A 22,759-nucleotide genomic window follows, 5' to 3' on the forward strand; every position below is an offset into this window, starting at 1 on the left:
TCTCCTGAGGGTGGGCTGAGAACCAATGAGGGGAACTGCTCATTTGAGAATACTGTGTGCTGCCTCCTGATTGCACTGAGGACAGTAGTGGGGCTGGGGCCATGGGATCCCTGATTGAGAGATTAACAACACACGGGCATAATCGCTGTCACTTGCTGAGAACTTTACACACATTATCTTGTTTAATTCTCAAGAGCTGGGCACAGAAGCGTTCAGGGAAGGGTAGGTCCTACTGCTGAGGATCAGACCACCTCCTTCAGACTGCTGGCCTTGACAGTGTGAGCGAGCCCTGGTCCACGACAGAGCTGGCACTACCCCAGACCACCTGAAGGGGGCTTTCTGATTGCAGGACCCAGGAATTTGCATTTTCACAAGCTCATCGGGTGAGTCTTAGGCACTATGAAGTCTGACAACCATTTCCTTAAACACTATACACATCCATGAGTCTCAAACACCACTAGGATGCTTCTTTTCCAGAAACGCATGGAACCTGAACAGCAACTCAATCCCTGCCGGAGTTCCATGGGACCTGTCACCATTCCCACCATTTCTTTCATTCACTTATATATAATAAGAGGGGTTTTGGTTTTGTTTTCCCCAGCTCAAACCTGATCAAGACACTAAGGCTAACAAACATGAATTTCTGGATACCTGACTAAAACCAAAAGTAGACCAAACGTCCTAAACTCACGTCGCTTACCCTCCGGTCTTGCATATTTTAAACACCCAATAGGGCTCAGTGACTATTCAGCCCAGACAGTTGATATACCCAAAACAGCTGCTGAGGGCTTCTTCTTCCTCCACCTTCTGATGTTCTTACAGTTTCTATTCAAAACAAACAAACAAACAAAAATACCAGGTCTTCCCTTCCAGAGCACCAGCTGTGTGGTTTTCATTAACAGGCAAAGGATTAGCTTCTCGGGAAGATAAAACAGGGAAAGCTTCCTTCTTTTCAAGTACCAGGCTGCCTTTGGTAAGGCTGAGAGCACATGAAATTTAGGGAAAGGCAGACTCTGAAATGACCACTCCTAAGGATCATTCAAAGTTGTATGAAAAATTGTCTTCCAAAAATCACTTAAATTCTTTTATCTGTGTAATTTTAAAACCTTTTTTTAGCATGAAAGTGGGACTACTGTTTCCTAATTCATCACCAAAGCAAGTCAAGGTAAACTTTAATGAGACAGTGAGCTCACAGGACGGGGGGAGGGGAGAGGAGACTCCCGTGTTCAGGTTTCCTGCCCCACAGGAGCCGGGCTGGACCCGAGCAGACACCGACTAGCTCAAGCTCACGGCGGCCCGTGGGGCAGGGACGGAAGCCTCATCTTCCAGGTGAGGAATCAAGCCTCTGTGTCCTCATTCGGGCTCCCCCAGATGCAGAGTCTGAGCCAACGTCGTGGGTACAGAAGTTTCTAGAAGGTGATCCCAAGAAGCCCAAGCGAGGGAGTGAGGCCAGTGAGACCAGAGGGCAGAAAGCCCATAGAAGGTGTGAAACGAGGTTCCACGTGCCAGAGGAATCAACTCCACAGGCGCCTCTGAAGAACTGTGGGGTGCACCCCAGAACTGCCTTGGCAGGGGACAGCGCAGCTGGGGTGTCATCCAGCGATGCCCACTCCTCCCTGGCTGAGCGCTGCACCCAGGGTCACACAAACTGTGAAGGGCAGGCCCGGACTCAAGCCCAGGTGGGACTCAAAGCCTGCCTGCCTGTCACCAAACCATCCACCTTCCCCACTTCCACGAACATGGGCTTCTCGTGCCATCCTGATGTTAGGCTCAGCTGAGAGCTTCCCTCTTTGCTCTCTCCTCTCCCTTGTCTTCTTCCCTCCATCCCCCCAACACGTCCCCGACCTTAAAAACAGACAGGCTTCCTTCTGAGATGTTCACTCACAGGCGTTTAACTTCCTTCACAAGCTACACAACTACTTCAAAAAAGAAAATAAACAAAGGGGGCAGGGGGGTGGGGGGGGGACGGACTGGGAGTTTGGGGTTAGCAGAGGCAAACTATTCTATATAGAACGGATAAGCAACAAGGTCTTGCTGTAGAGCACAGGGAACTGAATTCAATACCCTGTAATAAACCATAATGGAAAAGAACATGAAAAAGAATGTATATATATGTATAACTGAATCATTTCGTTGTACGGCAGAACTTAACACGACATCATAAATAAACTATACTTCAGGGTTGTTTTTGTTTGTTTGTTTTTGGTTTGTTTGCGGTACGCGGGCCTCTCACTGTTGTGGCCTCTCCCGTTGCGGAGCACAGGCTCCGGATGCGCAGGCTCAGTGGCCATGGCTCACGGGCCCAGCCGCTCCGCGGCATGTGGGATCTTCCCGGACCGGGGCACGAACCCGTGTCCCCTGCATCGGCAGGCAGATTCTTAACCACTGCGCCACCAGGGAAGCCCCTATACTTCAGTTTTTTTTAAAAAAAACAACAAATTGATAGAGAAAAAAAGAAAGAAAAGAAATCAATTCCATATTTGCCAAGCATTTGGGAAAGCAGTCCATCGTGGCTGTTTTGTTTCCAACACAAGCACATTACTCTGGAGCAGTGGAGGGCGTAGACAGTAAATCCCTGGGGAGAAGATGCTTCATGCCCACAGAGCACGGTCTCACCAGGAAGACAGGGTGGTGATAAACCATCCAGGGAAGGATGGGCAGAGGTATGCACTGCATCCGTGCGGGCACCTGTTGGCATACACAGTTCAGACCAGGGCGGAAAAGCCCTGCCACAGGCTAAGCTAAGCCACCTGTACACACTGACATGGGTATTCCTAGGTAAGTTACAAAACTGTAACCCACAAGAATGGGTCCCTAGGACAAGAACTCTAGCAGTCATCTAACATATCCAGGCCCTCCTCTTATGCTGTTTCCCTGACAAAAATAAAAGTGAAAAACAAGATTAACTGACCTGCTTGATCCTTAACTGTTTAGGAAAAAGAAAAAAAAAAAAAGGTAAATTTGCCTCTTCTGCTACTTTCTATAGAAATTCATTCCTGCAAGCACCAAAAGTGTTATTGATTCTGCAGTGATTTCTTATTATGATAGACTACATGGAGGTATAACAGGCAGTGAATGTATCCCTCAAGAATAATGAATCCAGCAAATGGTCACACGATGTCTTACGTAGAATACTCAGACCTGTAAGAGCAGCCCAGGTGGCTGAATGATGACCCTAATATAACCAAGTAATTAATTAGTTCCATCATAATTTTGGTTTTATGACACTCGCTTTTATATGTCAATAGTCAACGTAATGGCATTTTAAATTAGAGGGAAACCTCAAGACAGGAGGAAAAGGTAGTATGTACCTTATTGAATCACAAATCTGACTATCTGATTTTTTTATTTTTATTTATTTATTTTTTTTTTTGCGGTACGCGGGCCTCTCACTGTTGTGGCCTCTCCCGCTGCGGCGCACAGGCTCCGGACGCGCAGGCTCAGTGGCCATGGCTCACGGGCCCAGCCGCTCCGCGGCATGTGGGATCTTCCCGGACCGGGGCACGAACCCGTGTCCCCTGCATCGGCAGGCGGACTCTCTACTACTGCGCCACCAGGGAAGCCAACAATCTGATTTTTTAATTCCAAAAATGACCTAATAAACTTGTTTTATAATTAAATTGATCCTAACTGCTTCTCTTTTTGTTTTCCATCCATTTTTGGTAATCATGCAGAGATGTCTATTGGACATCTATTATCATTATAATTAAGTATAAAAATTACTTTGTGTGCTTGTAACATAAGACCTCACGCTTGGTCTACTATGGGGGCTGGCCAGCTCCCTCCAGGGGTACAGAAGGAAACCACAGGTTTTCAGTGTGAGCTGGAGCCCCTAATTCACCTGACTACAAACTATGGAATATGCATGAATAATTAGCTCAGCAGTTCAAACCTTCAAATGACTGCCTTCCATGGAAATCTCACCTTCAGAAACATAAGCTGGCATACAATTTTTAGGCCTTTACAAAATTTTAGAATTCATGACCTACGTGAAAAGTTCGTAATTTACTGAGGAAGCAGTACTCAAGAAAAGAGTTAAAGAGCTGAACTGCATCAACCCTTCTTCGAACCCAGTAAATGACTGCACAATGCCTTTGCCTTACACTCAACTGAACAGAAAAATCAACTTTGGCATTTATGCTGGCTTTCATCTCCTTCAGTAACAAAGTAATTACAATACTAAGTAAAAGGGGTGATTTCTTTTTTAAGACTGCAATTTTCAAGAAAGTTATTTTGTGCAAAACCATTATTTTCTATTTTCACTAAAAGAGATAATTACTAAAATGCATGGAATTTTATATCAAATCTACTTGGTTGGCATCTGTGTTCTTCTAAGAAAGGAGAAAACATTCTTTGAATAGCTTGAATAATCTCAGTTTGCAAGCAAAATCACAGCCTACAAATATTAGCTGTGATACCAGCAGTGAAGAAGGAAGAAAGAACAAAACCTTACCATTTGCCGTATCCTTTTTAAAGTTATCCAGGAATTCCTCCAGGAGTTGGGACTGGTTAGGAGGGGGCAGCAGACCCTTCTGGTCCCTTGAGAACAGGTCACTGTCTGACCAGGAAGAACACAGAGTTGCTTTTGTGTCCGGCAGCCTGGCGATCAGAGTGAGCTCGACACTCTTCTCAGAAAACAGTGCCTCCATCTGCTTGAGGTCAAGATCAGACACAGCTTCCCCGTTTAAGGTCATGATTTCATTGCCCTTTCTCAGCCCTGAGGAGAAAGGGGACACAGAGGAAGAAGAAAGAGAGCTATTACTGAGAGAAATAGTTTAAGATGAAACCGTCTAGCGTTCTCAGGGACTGCTCTGTCGCCACTTTAAAAGAAAGCGCCAAAATGTGTCGTATTCGGATTCCACTGGTAACAAATTTCAGTTCTCTCAGACTAGTGTTAGAAGAAATAGTTTGAGAGTCACTCAAATTGACTATTCCTCTATGCGATATTCAGTGCCCTGGGAAATAACATTAGCCTGTGTCTGTCTGCCTGCCTGGCTCCATCTGTCTGTACGTACGCATGTGTACCGTGTGTGTGTATACTCTCTCTCTCTCTTTCAAAACCACACACACAAATTCTCTCTCTAGATATACACATAGGTGTGTATGGAGATGGAGATGGAGATGCGTTTTCAATTCAACTATTAAGTCTACTTTCTTTAAAATTCTAGGCGAAACTGTTTTCTGACAAAATCATAAGAAAATTTCAGTAGCCAGACTGCACTGCACCGCACAGAATTAAGAGAGAACAGAGACACCGTGAGCCTCACGGACCTTCCCCATATGCCGGGCCACCCGGGAGAACATCGCTTATAAAAATGCGGCTGAGGTGCTGATGCCCGTCCACCTGCGCAGTCACTGCGAAGCCTAGGAACGAAAATAAAAGGAGAAAACGAGTCTAAATTCATCACACTAAATCAATGGGCAGTACTTCCTTGACCATCTATTCTCATAAGTATGGTATGTTTAGAAAGTCTAAATTACAACTATTTTGATATCTAGCAGGGGCAGAAAAAGGGGAATGTGTCAGATCTAAAGGTATAAGAAAAATGAGTGCACAGCCTCGTTCAAAAGTTGAGACAATGTATCCATGTTCAGAGCAGCATTATTCGCAACAGCCAGAAGGTGGAAGCAACCCAACTGTCCATGGACAGAGGAATGGAAAAACAGAACGTGGTAGAGACATACAAGGGAATATCTTCACTCAGAAAAAGGAAGAAAATTCTGACACACGCTACAACACAAACCTTGAGGACATTATGCTACATGAAGTAAGCCAGCCGCAGAAGAACAAATACTGTATGATTCCACTTATACGAGGGACTAGAGCAGTCAAATTTATAGAGACAAAAAACAGAAGGTTGGTTGCCAGGTGCTGAGGGAAGAAGGAACGGGAAGTTATTGTTTAACAGAGTCCCGGTTTTGCAAGACAAAAACAGTTCTGCAAACAAGTGCTGTTAATGGTGACACAACAATATGAATGTATTTAATGTCACTGAATTGTCATTTTAACCATTCTTAACAATCGTTATGAAGGTAAACTTTATGTTATGGGTAGTTTACCACAATTTAAATGTTTTTTAATTTTTTTAAAAAGTTGAGACAAAATATAGTCTTATTAAAATAAATTAAGTTCGCTTCAATACAAAATATTTGTTCAGAAACAACTCTATATGGGGCTAGGCAACCAGGAGAGACGGCCCTTCTCTGAATGCATCGCCCTCAGTGCTCCATGCCCTTGACTGTGATTCCATGGTGGGAACACACATTTCCATGTCTTGGTCCCATAACACTGGGAGTTCCTTGACAATAGGAAGAAAGGCATGTCCCCTGTTTCCTCTGTGCTCCGGCAGAGCCCAGAAGATTGTGGTCACCAAAAAGTATCTTTTCAAGTATCTTCCTTCAGTCATTCAAATGCAAAGAAGATTCACCAATGGGGACTGTGGAGAGTAGAGTAAAGGCCAATAGAAACAGAGTCAACATGCTCAGTGGGCTTCAGAGGAAAACCCAACATAACACTTGGGGTCAAACAGATGACGTAAAATTAAGAAACAAAGAACATGTCAATTTTATCAAGTACAAAAAGAACAAATCATAAAACGGAACTCTTAACATATTACAATGACTAGGATTTAATCAGCTTGAGTCATTTTAAGCAAAATAATTATGTCAATATATCTAACACGAAATAATCTTTCTACGGAGATATTTACTGACCATTATATAATTATCAAGTTCCTATGGTAAAAGGCAAAAGATAGGAAGGAACTTTAAGACGTGAACACAGTCTATAAAGAGCTCAAAGCCAAGTTTAAACACAGACAGACAGAAATGCAAGAAGTAAATGCTACCAGGTGAATGGCTGCTTCCTTGAAGGCGCTGTCACGTGGAACCTCTTAGCCTCAGCATCCTGAACTGATAGAGTTAAACAAATAGCACTTTCTTTGAAACTTTCAGCCTTCAAGAACCAGTCACCTCAAGATCTCAACATCATGATCTCTGCCTGTTGCAGCACCAAAAGTAGAAGCCCGAGATGCAATCGCTCTCTTGTTAGGTGTGGTTCTCAGCATTACAGGCATTTGTGCTTGTCCGGGGGTGTATGCACGAAAGAGAAATGGACAGATGTGACTCTGAAGGGCCTCCTGAATCAAACCTTGCCCTGAAAACATTTGTGCTATTGAGGTTCAGAACTGAGCTTTGGTGTCTGAAAGTTCCCAAGAAACAGTAAATAGGGTAGTTTCACGGTCTTGGTTATTTCCCTATAAGTAGGAACAAATTGATATACTATGTTAAATGGAAAACAAAACGTTTTCTTCACAACAAATAATGCACTGAAAAATGCCGTCTGTAATTTGCATTTGCTAGTTAGAAAGAAGGTCAAAGAAGTGAGATGGCTGAACTTTGCATAAGTAATATTTCATAGTTTCAGAATTCTCAATAGGAAGAAGAAAACTCTTGCCCAGAATCCTAGGAAACTGCCACTGTTCAGTTATAATCACAGCCTCCTGCATCACTGAGGAGTCTTTTCTCCATATTTTTAATGGATTTTTGTTTTGTTTTCTCCCAAGTTAATACTGCACCTAGATATTAAATACAGTTGGTCAAAAAATAAAACTTATCTCTTTGTGGGGGAAAATGTTTAGAAAAACGTATTCGATGTATCTAACGTTGAAATGGAGAAAAGGTTTAATGTAAAAAAAATACTTTATATTGACATTGAAATGGAGAAGAGGGGCTTCCCTGGTGGCGCAGTGGTTAAGAATCCACCTGCCAATGCAGGGGACACGGGTTCGAGCCCTGGTCCGGGAAGATCCCACATGCCACGGAACAACTAAGCCCGTTCGCCACAACTACTGAGCCTGCGAGCCACAACTACTGAGCCCACGTGCCACAACTACTGAAGCCTGTGTGCCACAACTACTGAGCTTGCGCTCTGGAGCCCACGAGCCAGAACTACTGAAGCCCGTACACCTAGAGCCCATGCTCCACAACAAGAGAAGCCACTGCGATGAGAAGCCCCCGCACACCACAATGCAGAGCAGCCCCCGCTCACTGCAACTAGAGAAAGCCCGGGTGCAGCAACAAAGACCTAACGCAGCCAAAAATAAATAAATAAATAAAGTTATTTAAAAAAAAAAATTGAAATGGAGAAGAGATTTAATGTTTAACAAAAACAATCTTTATATTAACTGAGTAACATCTCCATGGTGAGAAGTACTATATTAAATATAAACCCATTGTGTAAGTTAAATAAATAAATGCTATGAAGTGATCTGGGTAACACTGACCCTTAATTGTTAAACTGAAGGCAAAGCAATCAGATAAGCCTTCTTCAAGAAAGTCAGACTTCCAGTTAGTTCGTGAAGGACAGGTCAGATTTACATACTCAGAGAGGAGGGACTGGGGGAGGGAGAAATGAGGGGAGCCGTCCAGGTGAGTGAAAAGCTAAGAGCAAAGACACTGAGACAAAAAGAACTGTTACATGAATCAGAAGTTAATCAGCTTAGAACCGCCCCCAGCACACTATAAATCCATTGTCTTGTTATTATCACCATCATTTCAAATTTCTCTTCAATTTTTACATTCATCCCTTTTAATTACTTTGGCATTTTTAACAAATAGTAATACATACCTTTTAGCCTACTAATATAAACAAATAGAAGTGAAGAAAGAGAAAGGAAGCTCAGAAACTATTGTCAAAGTTTCTGAAAATGTAAAGAAAAAATATTAGGGGCAAAGATACTGGGGCAAGCTAGGCAAGGATGGACCAGACAGTTCTCTGATGAGGGTGTTCCTTAACCTTACCGAAGTCAGACACACCCCCGGTCTTTGTGAGCTGCACGTCATAAACATTTAGTGGAAAGACTTCTATTTCATCATAAACCTACAAAAGGTAAAAACCAAAATCAGAGGATTTGATGTCATAATATCTGGAAATTTATTTTGATTGTTTCCAAACCAGATGCCAATTTAAACAGAACTTCCCCCCCAGATTACATATTTTTAAAATTAAGGGGCCACAGGTGGGGTGTCCCTTTCTGAAGCCAAAGCCCACTCACCTGCTCTTGCATGTATTCATACGGTGCAGGAATACTGTACTCAACGTTCTCATCCACTAATTTTCGAAGCTGTAGGCCATAGTGGCTAGGTTCCAACTGCCTCATCTACAAAGAAAAAGACAATTATTCAGATGTTGAATGTTCTTTCTAAATGCATCACTGTTCATTAAAAATCAAAGTGGAAATTTCTAAAAGAAATATATAATTTGCTGAGCTTAAATCTACATAAGAGCTCAAATTTAAGTAAGCAAAAAAGAAAAAAAGGGACAAATAATTATTTTTAAGGTTTTCCCTAAATGATACTGCTTATCACTAAAAGCAAGAGAGGTAATTTGAAGAAGTATGGTCATAGATATCTGATAGTAGAATATAGCTCAACATCAGCAAGGGCTCTCTTTTTATAGACTGACTGTACCTAACTTTAAGTTGTTTCCTGTTACTGAAGTAGGGAAATTTGTGAAATGTCAACCATCGCATATTCCACAGACTTCAGAATTAGGAATTTCCTATTCCAACCACTTTTCACAAGAAAAGGTGTATACACGCACACATTCTCTCTCAGACACATTTTCAACAATGACAAATTATCTCAGGCCTCTGTTCTAATTGGGTCTAATTCACCCACTACTTCTGACCTCCTCTATCAGAATGCTTACCAACTTAGTAAGTAATTTCATTGCTATCGAACAATACTGTTTGCTGTCTGAATAAACACCTGACATAATGGAGTGAAAGGAAATTAAATTCATGATTATAACCTGTGTGTATAAATGTCTGGAATCCTAAGGCGTAAGTCAGTGACAAAGGAGGACTGAAATGAACGATGATCTAGTAAGTCAGTGTTCGTGGTAAAGAGTTACCAAACTCTACATGACTTTTTTACCATTTCACGTCTTTGCATTTTCTCTGCAAAGTTAAAAATATTTCAGCTCTACTGCGCCATCTGGTGGTCTGAAAGCATCTGCTCTGATGCTGCTGAGTCGGCTTCATGGATCTCAGAGGGCTCTCTTGAAAATGTATCATAAACTTCCTTTTCAAAATAAAACCCAGTTTGAATAATGAATAAAACACCATCTCATAACAATCTCCATGAAGCAACTGTGGATGGTACCAAGTAACTCATTTAATCTGGAGAAACTTGATAAAACTATTTAGGATCAAATCAAAATAATTCGAAGTTTACACCACTTTCTCACAGAGCACCATCTCTAAGTAACCTAAATAACAACAGCCTTCATAATTATCCCAGATATAGAGGTATACATAGAATTCCAGTAAGATAGTTCAGGTTCTTCATGAAGGCAAGGGGTCATGACTTATCCTTCTAAGACATGAAGGAAGAGAATGCTAATAATTAATGTGTTAATTAACAAATACGTTCATTGGTTCCTTCGTGTAGAAAGTGAGGTCTTAAACACCGCTCAAACTTAGAAGGCACGGGAGGGCGATGTGAACGATTATTTCCATTCAGAAGTATATTTCTACCGCAAAATCCACTACCTTGCACGCCAAGGTCAGAATATCTTCTACTCTGTGTTCCGGCTTGATCATCACGGTCACAGCTTGATGGTCCTGAAACTGAACGTCAGTCTGGCTCTCCCATGAGCCGTCTCGGGGAACACGATCTACTGCTGATCCATATATGTGCAGCAGGTCATCCACCTGTTTTTAGATCCCAAAGGAAAAGGTGGACAGACTTGATAAGCAAATGATGGAAACTATTGGGAAAATGCCCCCTTAATTTATAGTTAGCCATTTCACACTCCTCGCATCCTGGCTTCTCATGACCCTCTGGGGCAGACAAGCCTGGGATTTCCTCATTTGTTTAACCCACGTGCAACTGAAGCCCTGGGAGGCTGAGCAAAGTCAATCAACTCCTCCTCCTCCCGAGTTCTAGCCACTAGGCCTTAGCCCAAGTTAGGACACTGCAGCCACTGACGGGCTGCTCAGTATCTCCTCTTACTGCTCTAGAAATTGCCGGCTGACTGGGGCACAGTGAAGTCTGCATCTAAGCCATGATCCCAGTGAATTTCAGATACCCTCTCATCCACGGCCTCTGACACCCGCCTGCATTCTAACCGTGAGCTGTGTTTAACTTAATCCAAGCACGTTTCTCTTCTCTCTTATTTTTACTTGTTTTTTAAAATTAACCCCTCATCCTGGGCTAAATGGTTTTCCATCCTTCAGCTATTTCACATCTAGACACACTTTTAGAAATCATCCCTGAACATACCACCTCTCACAAACTTTTCCCAGGGAAGTTCTGTTTCCTAAACGTCACCATCACAGTAACTCCATGACCTCATGCTAATATGTACTTCTATAATTTATCAACAAAAATAAATAACATTCATTAAGCAACTCAGAAATGTTTCCTTCTGCTTAGGTTCTCAGATTAGTCTGATGGTAAAGACAAGACTTGGGGATTTAAATCAAAAGACTGATGTTCAAGTCACAAACTCTACCACTTCCCCAGCAGCAACAGGACATTCCCCTTGCTGAGCCTTGACTTCTATTTTGTAAGAGGGGATACTGTTAATATAATACAATTGCTTAAGCTGACTAATTAATAATACAAATTTTGTGAGCAAAGGAGATCACAGAAGCCAAAACACCTTACACACCAGAAAACGTTACATTCAGATCCAACACTATCACATTATTATATCCCACGTATCATACACTAAAGTTGTCATTGATGCCTGACTTTACTTTGAATTCTATGCATTTTTTAAAAACCACAAAGCAAAAGACCCTCCTGTATCGGATCAAAATACTAGAATGCATAAAGAAATTTAAAAAAGAAAAAAAAACAGGTTTAGGCAAAGAAAGGGAAGAATCAATCTTCCTGTGTTGTCTTTTTAAATGTGGTGCTCGCTCATCCTTAAAGTGGCATTTCTGGATCTGTCACTTTCTGTACATTTTCCTGGAAAGATGATCACAGCCTAGAATGAAAATGAACCTCATGTGCCAAAGCAAAAGGGAGAGAGAGAGAGCTCGGAGAACGCAGGGAACCAGCATGGATACCAGTTTCCCCTGGTGCATGGCATTTCCCCTGTAGGGTCCCATCTCACATGGGTCACATTTTCTTCTCTGGTTAAATAAACCTCCAGGCACTTCTGCTCATTTGAGCAGGGACTTCACGTGTGTCGGCAACAAGCAGGCACTGCCTTAAAGGCGCAGAACCCGCCTCTCAAACTACGCTTGCTCAGAATCAAACGAAAACCCCAGCAGAGGTCACTGTGGAGTAAGAAACCACAAAGAGCCCATCCAAGAGGAAGTCAAATCGCCCTGACTGCCACTGCAAAGCAGTTCAGGTCTGCACTTTCAGAGCAGAATAGGAAAGGCGTGATCTAGGATGGCCCGCTGGGGGAGGGACGGGGAAATACAAATTCACAACTACCCGCCCCTGCTCTCCTGTCCACCCCAGAGAGACCATACTACACACTGCCCGTTCACTCACCATTCACAACCCTCTGCGGTCGGCACTGTCCCAACCCTTCATTTAACAAGTGAGAATCATGAGGCTCGGAAAATTCTAGAAACTTGCCCACGCTCCCACAGGAAGCTGTGACTGTCGTACTGTGGGGATCTGAACCCTGGAAGCGGGCTTGAGCCTCTGCTCCCTGCCGCTGCACTACAGAAATACCAGACCGGCAGTCAGTTACCTCTCGCGAAATGGACACAAGCCAACTTGCTGGACTCTCTGGCGTTATTCTGGACGCACGGCATGCTCTGGCTCCCCTGACACCTCCACAAAGCAGCAGCGCTCTCCTGCCTCCAGACCCCTGGTCACCTCCACCTCCTTCACCTGCTTTACCCTCCTCACAGCTTCTGTGCTGAAACTACATATACCTTTCAACCTTATTTCAAACACTGCCCCCCCCTTGTGAAGTGTCTCCTGCTCTCTTCGCCCCCTAACCCCAATTCCACTCAGACGCATCTACACCCCAATGTCCCGGTACAGCACTTAGCGAAGCCCAGCCCACTTGACAGTCATTTCTAGGCTGCTCCCACGCCCCCAGGTGCTGAGATGAATGACAACAGAGGCTCCGTCTTGCTCATTCTCAGTCTCTTTCAGCCCTCCACACAGTGTGTCCTGCGCCCAGAACACACCCAAGCCATGGATGTTGAATTGGATGCAACGAGAAATTCACAGTCACACACAGAGGCTTGGAAAATAAAGGCTGTCCATTTTCAGTATCCTATTCGAATCTATTTACACAGTGTCAAGTTCGTAATCCTCCCTGAAGTTTCAAGAAAAAGAACTAAGAGCGGATTACTGAAGGGGAAGAAGTTCTAGGCTAGGGAAAAGTGTGCAGGCAAACTAAGAGATGCAAAGGACAAGAGATGTTCACATTCTATTCGATGAAACAAGGCTTTGTGCCTACAAGTGCTCTGAGTAATCATTCTGAGTCTACACTGTTGACCTAAGATCAACTGAATGACAAATGAGACGATGCCTATCAAAGCCAAGGCCATGGAAGGTTCAGATTCTCAAGAGATCCTACAGTGAACATTTACGTGTAATTTTTTCCTGTGCATCTCCCACACTCTCACAACACACACCCCCTAGAAATGTACGCAATTAAAGAAAGGTAAAATCTGGCCATTCAAAGGAAGCCATGAGGATGTAGCATTGATTCGTCAATTAGAACTAGAAAAAGAAAAGGCTACTTGGTGCTTACAGATCTCCTAGGCTGTTGGAAGATGTACCCACTTGGAGAAAAACAACTGGACTGATTCCCTCAAGGGTCAATGTTATCCATGCTGAAATCACATGCTTTATTTTCAATAAGCCAGATAAGATATTCTCCTACATTGTTTTTCATAAAAGGAACAGGGAATCGTGAAAATAAGCCCAGCAAGTTGATGTATCTGGAAAACTCCTTTCTCTGCTTAGCCTTAAAGGTGCTACATTAATCTTCTAACCACCCACCCAGAAGTCCCCGGTTGGCCACCTCTGTTGAGACCCCTGTATACTCCTCCTACCCACTCCATTCCCTCCTCCCCACAGAATTAGCTTCCCATCAGCCTGTTCAAGGTTTCCAGCTCCTGGAGAAGACAAATGAAACAGCAAAAAATATAACAGACAATGTGGGTCAACTCCCAGCCTTGTCAGGGCTGGTTATCTCACGTCTCTGGGCTTCTTTCTATTTCTTCACCTTTACAAGGGGCTAAAGCACGCCAGCCTCATGGAGAAATCAGGAGATTGGTGTGAGGAATGGCGCTTGAAGGTACTACATAAACTGTAAAGAGCCATGAACAATGTCAAAGACCTTTTTTGAAGTTCAGTGTGGACTGTGGAATTACAGTATAGTAGGCTTGACCACCGTAATTCAACAATGGCCACTATAAAGAACCGCATGAGAATCACCCCTCGTTTCAGAACCCTGGGGAATCATGGTGACTACGGGTGCCCAGACCACCGCGTGGTCCAGCGCTGAGCGGCCACGCACAAAACGCAACATCACTGAACTGCAGCCGAGGCCACTGCGGCCACTACAGTTAAGGTTTGCAAATCACTTCCGCCCTCAGGGCAGGGCAACCTCCACAGAAGCATTTCTTATTACTATCATATTAATGGTCCTGAAAGCACATGTCAAATTACTTCTGCCCCGTGTGCCTCAAGGAGAGAACACTGAAACTCCGCGGGTTCTCACAGCAGATGCCTTTGGATCAAATGGCTCATAATTACTGCCGGGATCGGTGAAGGGGAGTGGGCAGCAAAGCCACGACCTGGCTGTGGCCAAGGGGCCCCCACCGCAGTCGCTGATAAAAGGGAGGCCCGTTAGCAAGTGAGATGAGAAGAGAACACGAAAGGAGTTACGCGCTCTCGGCTGTCTTAACAACAGCAAAATGTCACAGAGGGGGTGGTGTTTATTTCCTTCTTGGGCCGAGGCCCAAACATCAGTTGATATGAAAGGGAAACAAAGACCTATCTATGTACTATCCATCTGTGCACGTACGGATGTTATGTACGGTTCCAGACTAAATGTTCTATTTAAACAGACCCGAGTTATGGTCAAGAGTAAGCGGTTTCATTCATAGCTTCCATTTAAAAAAAAAAAAAAACATTAGCGGGTTTTTTTCCCCAGTTTGGAGCTAACGACTGATGTGACAATACTTCATTCACTCACTGCCGCAGAAAGTTGGGACACCCCAAGCCAATTTTCCAGGAGAGAGAGCCAAGGCCCAGGGCTCCACAGTAACTACAATGAAACTTCTGGGGTAGCTGCCATCCAGAGCCTCCTCAGGGATTTGTTGCCACAATCTCCATAACAAACATCTCCCTTCACACGTTGATCGAGACTCATTATTACTCACCAAGAAGTACCCTAGGAAAAGCTTTCGTTTTTGGCTGGCCAAAGTGTCCTTTAAAAAAATGCTCAAATAAGGGCTTCCCTGGTGGCGCAGTGGTTGACAGTCCGCCTGCCGATGCAGGGGACACGGGTTTGTGCCCCGGTCCGGGAAGATCCCACATGCCGCGGAGCGGCTGGGCCCATGAGCCGTGGCTGCTGGGCCTGCGCGTCCGGAGCCTGTGCTCCGCAACGGGAGAGGCCACAACAGTGAGAGGCCCGCGTACCACCAAAAAAAAAAAAAAAAAAAAAAAATGCTCAAATAAGACTGGCCTTATTCCAACCTTAACAGATTTCAAATTAGGGTGACTCACTGTTGGACGGTTATATGACGCACCGATTAGAATAGAATACTCTTAAATACCCGTGACCTCCTCCCTCCCCACACTCAGGAACGACTGCCTTTCTGTGTGACGCTAATGGACACAATACACTGTTTACAAACAGACGTTTTGTGCAAGTTATAAATATTCCCCAAGAACGATTAGCAAAGGAAAACTAGTGGAATGAAATATTAATTATTCAACCAGCTACAGGCAGAATTTTAAGTCCCAGAGACATAAAAAACCAAATACCCTTCATTCTAGCTGCAACTCACTTAAACATAGTTATCTGAGTACTACAGTACAGAAATGATAAACATACCATTAAAATAACCCTATATGTCAAAGGAATTTCTTCACTGTTGCTACAGCAGAAGCAATGTTTAGTTAAAACAAATAGGGATAAATGTTTAAATACACATGCCTAAAAAAAAGGATGCAATAATTTTCTCCTCTCACTCGTTCCAGCGCCAGTGGGACTTGTCAATTAAATCACAAGAAGATCATTTGTTAATTAAAGCCCAATTTAAATAAACACTAAGCTTACTTCTGACCATGAACGGCTATTTTAGCAAAAATTTATTTTCAAAGTCCAACATAATTCTGTTAATAGAAAGTGCTTTGATGATACAATTTCTAAACTCTCAAAGTAGGAATTTTAAATGGTTATTTAATGCTGGAAGACATACGAAACTTATGGGTTTTCATTACAGATCAAACAGCTCTTCTCAACCATTAAAGGGCTACATCTAATACAGACAATTAAGAGGCAAGTTTATTAAGCTGTATTATAGCCTTAGCAGTGAGCCATGGATTGGGAACACACACAATCAAGGGTCCTAGTTACAAGTCTGCTTGGGAGACATGACATATAGACACTTGGTGGGATGACTGCCCATAAAAGATTGTAAAGAACCGAGTAAATAATAGTGAAATAATTTTTTTTAATCAAGCAAAATCCCTGGTGGACAGTGTATTTTGATCTGATTTTGAAATAAGCTCTGCATGTATACAGAAATAAAGGGACAGGGAATGGAAATTATTCATTATGAAAAGTCCACCATTTTGATGGTGTGTTTTATAAAAAAGGAAGGTATGGGTCTGGCTTCCTCAGGGCCCCGTTTGGTCAAAGCTGGCCAAAGGAGGGCACAGAGACCAGCCAGAAGCAGTGCCCATGACACAGCCTCCGGGCACAGGCACCCCATCTCATGACCTGCCCTCTGGCAGCCCCTGACCTCTGTGAGTGGGAGGTCAGGGTAGGGTTCTGAGCAGAGGTTCTCTACCCCATTTCAGGACACCTCGGGCAGAGTTGCCCCCCGGAGTGGTCTCTATAATAACCATGGAACTGAGCCCATTCTCAGCACCCACGGTTGGGCCAACCTCCCATGGAGGCAGAATAGGTAGTTGTCTATGGTGTATATTTTAGGATCACCAGAAAGTTCCTCACTCACCTCCCCCCAGACCCATCACTGGGTCTAACACTCCACCATTCCTCAGATTTTTCAAACTATGGCCAAGTCACTGAATTATCCCAATTAATTTGTTAAGTAATACTGCCTACTTCTGCAACAGCACATTAAGTTTGGCCAAGCCGTTAAAATCATGTTTCAACCTCAACAAAGAGTTTAGAGGTTTATTGGACATAAAACCTAAGAGAAAATAATTTGCTGAAGCAGATGATAAGAGAAATAGATCGTAACATGAAACACAGCTTTAAGGGCAGACACAGCTTTGTGTCTTTGAAAAAGACACAAAGAAGAGGCATGAGCTCACCCAGACCACCTTCACCCTACTCCAGAATTCCATTCAGAAATGGTTCTGAGGATTTACTCGGTCAGAAGCTGTCCTGGGGACTAGACGGGACCCCTGTATTCAGCTCCACTGAGGGCACCAAAGGCTACTGATTTGCAGCATGATGTAGTATGTGTGTGAAGCCCCCTGACACCCTAAGAGGAAAATGCAAGTTTGGAGTCACCGAACTCTCAAATGACGGTAAGAACTGCTGAGGAATAGGGACGAATAAATGAAAGTTGCTATTTTGAACTAAAGTTGCTTTAGTCTAGCTATACCACTTTGAAGACCGAGTTATCATGAGTTTAGATACCTTCAAAAACACTTGGCATTCCGCAAACATCTTTTACCTACTCGGGACCATCTGAGTTCTAACTTTACAGTATTTTCAACAGATTCAGGTAAAGATTCAGAACTAGCATCCCCTCATTAACTTAGCATTTGTGTCATCCAAGTAAAAATAAGATGGCTACCATCTACAGCAACGTTTACCTCACTGGAGTTATTGGAGCTTTGAGGTAGCTGAGTTCCAGAAAATCCATGGCTGCCACTTGAATCAAATATCTGATAGGCAGGAGGGAAAAAAAGACTAATGAAACGGCTCTGCAATATTCGTTTGGCGGCTACCCTTTCTCAATATTGAAAAATTTAAGGGCTATGACATTTGATAAGATCTTCATATTGCAATGTGTACTAGTTGCTACTCTACTACGTGTAAAGTTTTAACTTTAAAGTTGCTTTTTTTCTTCCCATACGGTTACATATTTTACTTTTCTATGATACATATTGTTCAAGTCACCCTGGATATTCCTGATGCTGCTTTTACCAAGAAGTACACGTTTCTGAAGATGCAGAAATCAAAGTTAGCAAAGCCACCAAAATCAAGCTTATAACTGTTTTATAAATGTGCGTAGAAGAAATATTGGGAAGAAATAAAGCTAAATATTAAAAGTGGCTGTGTTTGGGTAGAGGGACTAGGAAAAATTTCCTTTACTTTTTCCAATTTTTCTCTTCTAGATTTTGTAGTAGAATACTAAACATTAACAAACAGGCCATTTACACATTTACGGATACCTACTACCTCGACTGCATTCAGTTACATAAATACCAGTGTCATCTCTTTTTAAAACAAAAATGTTCAACCAAATGCTTTTGTTTCTCAAGAAATCTTACATTAAGGGCATTTACTACATATGATGGGGTAAAAACCATATTAGGGTCATACCTAATTGCTAAATGTCAACATTTTATAAGCAAATTATCAAGATATTTATCGTTGTCATTTAATTAAACAGAATTGGCTACCTTGATTAAAATCAGAATTTGCCTCAAAGACATTATTTAAACTTCACAGAAGTTGAATTCAAAAACATAAACCCAGCATTAGCCAATGGTTTATAGTTAACTATAGTCTATAACGAGGAAATACATTTCCATTTATAACCAACAAATGATTACTTTCACAACTGAAGTACAAATAGAACCACAATTTTTTTTCTTATAAATGTATTTATTTAATTTACTTTTTTGGCTGCGCTGGGTCTCTGTTACTGCGCATGGGCTTTCTCTAGTTGCGGCGAGCGGGGGCTACTCTTTGTTGCGGTGCGCGGGCTTCTCATTGCGGCAGTTTCTCTTGTTGCGGAGCACGGGCTCTAGGCGCGCGGGCTTCAGTAGTTGTGGCACATGGGCTCAGCAGTCGTGGCTCGTGGGCTTAGCTGCTCCACGGCATGTGGGATCTTCCTGGACCAGGGCTCGAACCCGCATCCCATGAATTGGCAGGCAGATTCCTAACCACTGCGCCACCAGGGAAGTCCAGAACCACAATTTTTAAACGTGATATTCTTTCCAATTGTGAGTATACAAAAACAGTGGCCAAGTAAAAGGGATTCCATGTGAGTTTGCCCTCCTTCAGTCAATCAATCCATGTCCCACCACCTCCAGCTTTGTTGTTTTATGATTACAGACGGGTCAAAGAAGTTGATTCTATCCCTGTTACTCACCTATTTCACAAAACTGTTATGCACAATCAAATGTGTATACCCATATAAAATTAGAAAATAAAGTTCATAAAATGCGACCCTCTCTGCCAGCATATTCAGAATAACAGCAACCCGTCAGAAGTAAAAACAAGAACGTCCTTGAACTTCATCACAACTCACTTCCCAACTCACTTAAACGATCAGATCATTTTGTGATAGCTCATCTTTTCAACAGTCTTTCAAAAAATAATAATCCTAAAACATATCACTCAGCAACATAAAAATCATTATCATACACTGTATTAACAGCATTAGGAAATACTTCAGATATGAGTGTTCAAAATGTTCTGAAAACAATTCACTGTCCTTGGGCCACATTTCAACAATAAGCACTCAGGCTTTTTTTTTTTTTTTTTTTTTGCTGTAGGCGGGCCTCTCAATGTTGTGGCCTCTCGCGTTGCGGAGCACAGGCTCCGGACGCGCAGGCTCAGCGGCCATGGCTCACGGGCCCAGCCGCTCCGTGGCATGTGGGATCTTCCCGGACCGGGGCACGAACCCGTGTCCCCTGCATCGGCAGGTGGACTCTCAACCACTGCGCCACCAGGGAAGCCCACTCGGGCTATTTTCAACTTGACAAAATGTTGAAAGAGCCACCTTTCCTCCAGAAAACTAAGCAGCAGCAATGGCCCAGTGTTGCAGCATCCAGGGAGACCAAGTCCCAGCCCTGCCTCTCGGCTGCTGCGCGAACATCCGGGGAAAGGAAGTGACTCAACCTCTCCGGGTCTCAGGCTCCTCACATGTAAAATGTGATGACAAAACGCCTACTTTGTGTCATAAAGATGAAGTCAGCAAAGCGTCTGGCACCATCCATAGAATTTAGTTGCTGCTACTCTATTATTAATTTTACATGTTGGTGTTGGGGGTTGTTTTATTTTTTTTTAGTATATTTACAAAGTTCTACAATCATCACCACCGTCTAATTCCAGAATATTTTTTATCACTCCCCAAAGAAACTCCATATCCATTGGCAGTCATTCCCTACGCGCCCCTCCCCCCAGCCCTTGGCCATCACTAGTTACTTTCTGTCTCTGTGGATGTGCCTATCCTGGACTTTTAATGTAAATGGAGTTATAAAACCTGTGGCCTTTTGCGTTTAGCTTCTTTCACTTAGCATCACGTTTTCAAGGTTCATCCACGTGGGAGCATGTATCAGCACTTTCTTCCTTTTTTTTCTTTAACATAAAATCTATGACAATTACTTCTAAAGGCTTCTTTTCTGATGACTCTTATTTTTGGGTTACCATGCGCTGCAGATGTGAGCAAGGTGTGAATACCTCTTTGGGAGTGCCAAAAAGAGACTGAGCAATTTGTGTGTTTCCATTTGAGGAAAAAAATCCATGCTAAGACTGCATCCCTTTGAAGGAACTTTTATCTCATTCTGAAGGGGGATGAACATTTATGATTTATGGCATATCAAGGATTTCCCGCTAGGTCTGCTGTCCTTCCCATGCTGGCAAACTCACCTGGGTTATAGACGGTCTTTTCTCCTTTCCTTTTCTTGCGAGCGTGTCCAGCCCTTTTAATGAAGAAAATAAGCCCTTCTTGTGTCTTCCTCGCTGGGTCAGTGAGAGTGTCCTTTTCCGGAGAGCAGAGTCATCTCTAGAACATACCTAATTCAAAACAATTTAGAAAAATCTTAAGACGCCATTATTTAGATGACAGAGCGAATTAACCATTGCCCTAGAACAGGAGTAAAGCCCTGCCTGCTATAAATGTGTTCTGAGCAGCCCCCAAAACTGCTGCAGGTCTGACATACCAGGACCGCATCCACCACAGAGATGTCCCTTATCTGGATAAACACGTCTAGTTACAACATTCACATCTCTTCGGGGTGGACAGCAGGGTCAGCACAACAGCCCTCGGACCACCCGCCACCCCCCCCACCCCACCCCCGCTGAGCTAGTACTATCCACAGAAGCCACCTGCACAGGAGCAATTTCAGAAAACCCAGTGGGGCTCTCGGGAGAACAGATCAAACAACCTTCCGTCAGCCCTTTAACTCTTCACACCATTGTTGCTACTCCTCGGGGATTCCACCTTCCTGACTGTACGAGGTGGAACAGACAGAAGGGCAGACGCAGATGTGAATATTTAATAACTGCGTATTAGGAGTTGGATTCCGAGAACGGGCAGCAAAGAAGCTGGGATGCTGGGACTTTGTAGCAGGACGCCAATCATCCCTCCCCCGGCGCCTGGCCCCTGGGTGGCCCTGGTCAGTTATTGGCTTAAGTCACAGCAGTGCGGAATGTCAACAGGCTGGAGAAAGGTGAGCGTCCGCAGCGCTCCCCCTTCACGCCGCTGAACAGCCTTCCTGGAAACTCACCAGAGCGTGGAAAGAGGAAACTGACAAGACGCCCAACCGGCCCAGGGCCAGCTTGGAGGGGCGGCTGGCAGCAGCAAGGAGGCTCTTGGGGTTCGGCAACTCCCCGCCTTGCAGGCTGGCCAGATAGCAGCGCATCCTGAACAGATCCATGTGAAATTTCTCCAGGTTCTGCTCCCACTGCTGGATCTGTTTAAGCAAGAATAGGACTAATTTAAATAAAAATGAGAAGTGCTCACGGGTCAAATTGAAAACGTGACCCCTTTCACAAACTTTAAAAGTCATTTCAGCTGGTGCTGCAGGGTTGAAATGAGCCTTCCCTGCTCACCCCATCTCAAGCCCTCCTGCCCAAACACATGCGGTCGGACTGCACTGTACTTCATCAGGATGGCCAAAGACAAAACAAAGCCGGCGGTCCCAATGCGGTGCCGTGCCATGGCCTCTGGAGAGCTCTAGCGCTGAAAACCGGGCTGACTTAGGGCAGGATGCACCACTGAAAGTCAGTTATTTCACTTTGTCTCATTTACATTCACAGCCTCTGATCTTAATCAGGTTAACCGGTCTGCACAAAAACAGATGCTGGCTGAATGGAGGCAAGTGGCTGCACACTTCTGTACATTCTGAGAATCACTTAAAAGGACAAGCAGATGAACTGCAGGCAGAAGGACAAACAGAGCTTTTACTCCTATTTTAAGTGTATTAGAGAAGAATCACCATCTACACATCCTTATTAAGACACATAAAATTATTCACACGACAGAAATTTCTACGTATTCTTCAAAACTTAAGTCATGAGTTGGTAAAGAAGTACAAACTCTGGGGGCCACTCTCTCCCTTCTTCCAAGAATGTCAAAGTATGTTCTGTGTTAAG

The 22,759-nt window shown here is 43.5% G+C and overlaps 1 protein-coding gene across 10 annotated transcripts in view; it reads right to left on the reverse strand.

Annotated features, from left to right (window-relative positions):
* Nucleotides 1-22,759, reverse strand: part of TIAM2 (TIAM Rac1 associated GEF 2) — a 231,900-nt gene that overhangs the window by 60,752 nt on the left and 148,389 nt on the right. For 7 of the 10 annotated variants that reach the window (XM_067701695.1, XM_067701698.1, XM_067701694.1 and 4 more), the window contains 8 exons: nucleotides 21,892-22,077; nucleotides 21,032-21,178; nucleotides 18,022-18,093; nucleotides 10,557-10,718; nucleotides 9,057-9,161; nucleotides 8,803-8,881; nucleotides 5,272-5,364; nucleotides 4,454-4,717 (listed from right to left, as the gene is read on the reverse strand). In XM_067701695.1, the coding sequence (XP_067557796.1) occupies nucleotides 4,454-4,717; nucleotides 5,272-5,364; nucleotides 8,803-8,881; nucleotides 9,057-9,161; nucleotides 10,557-10,718; nucleotides 18,022-18,093; nucleotides 21,032-21,178; nucleotides 21,892-22,077 (1,108 nt within the window). Of the gene's footprint in view, nucleotides 1-4,453; nucleotides 4,718-5,271; nucleotides 5,365-8,802; nucleotides 8,882-9,056; nucleotides 9,162-10,556; nucleotides 10,719-15,383; nucleotides 15,511-18,021; nucleotides 18,094-21,031; nucleotides 21,179-21,891; nucleotides 22,078-22,759 lie in introns of those variants that run through there. The other 3 variants (XM_067701701.1, XM_067701699.1, XM_067701703.1) reach the window with 3 other exon arrangements.

The sequence above is a fragment of the Pseudorca crassidens genome, chromosome 13 (assembly GCF_039906515.1).
Source record: "Pseudorca crassidens isolate mPseCra1 chromosome 13, mPseCra1.hap1, whole genome shotgun sequence".
NCBI classification, from domain to species: domain Eukaryota; kingdom Metazoa; phylum Chordata; class Mammalia; order Artiodactyla; family Delphinidae; genus Pseudorca; species Pseudorca crassidens.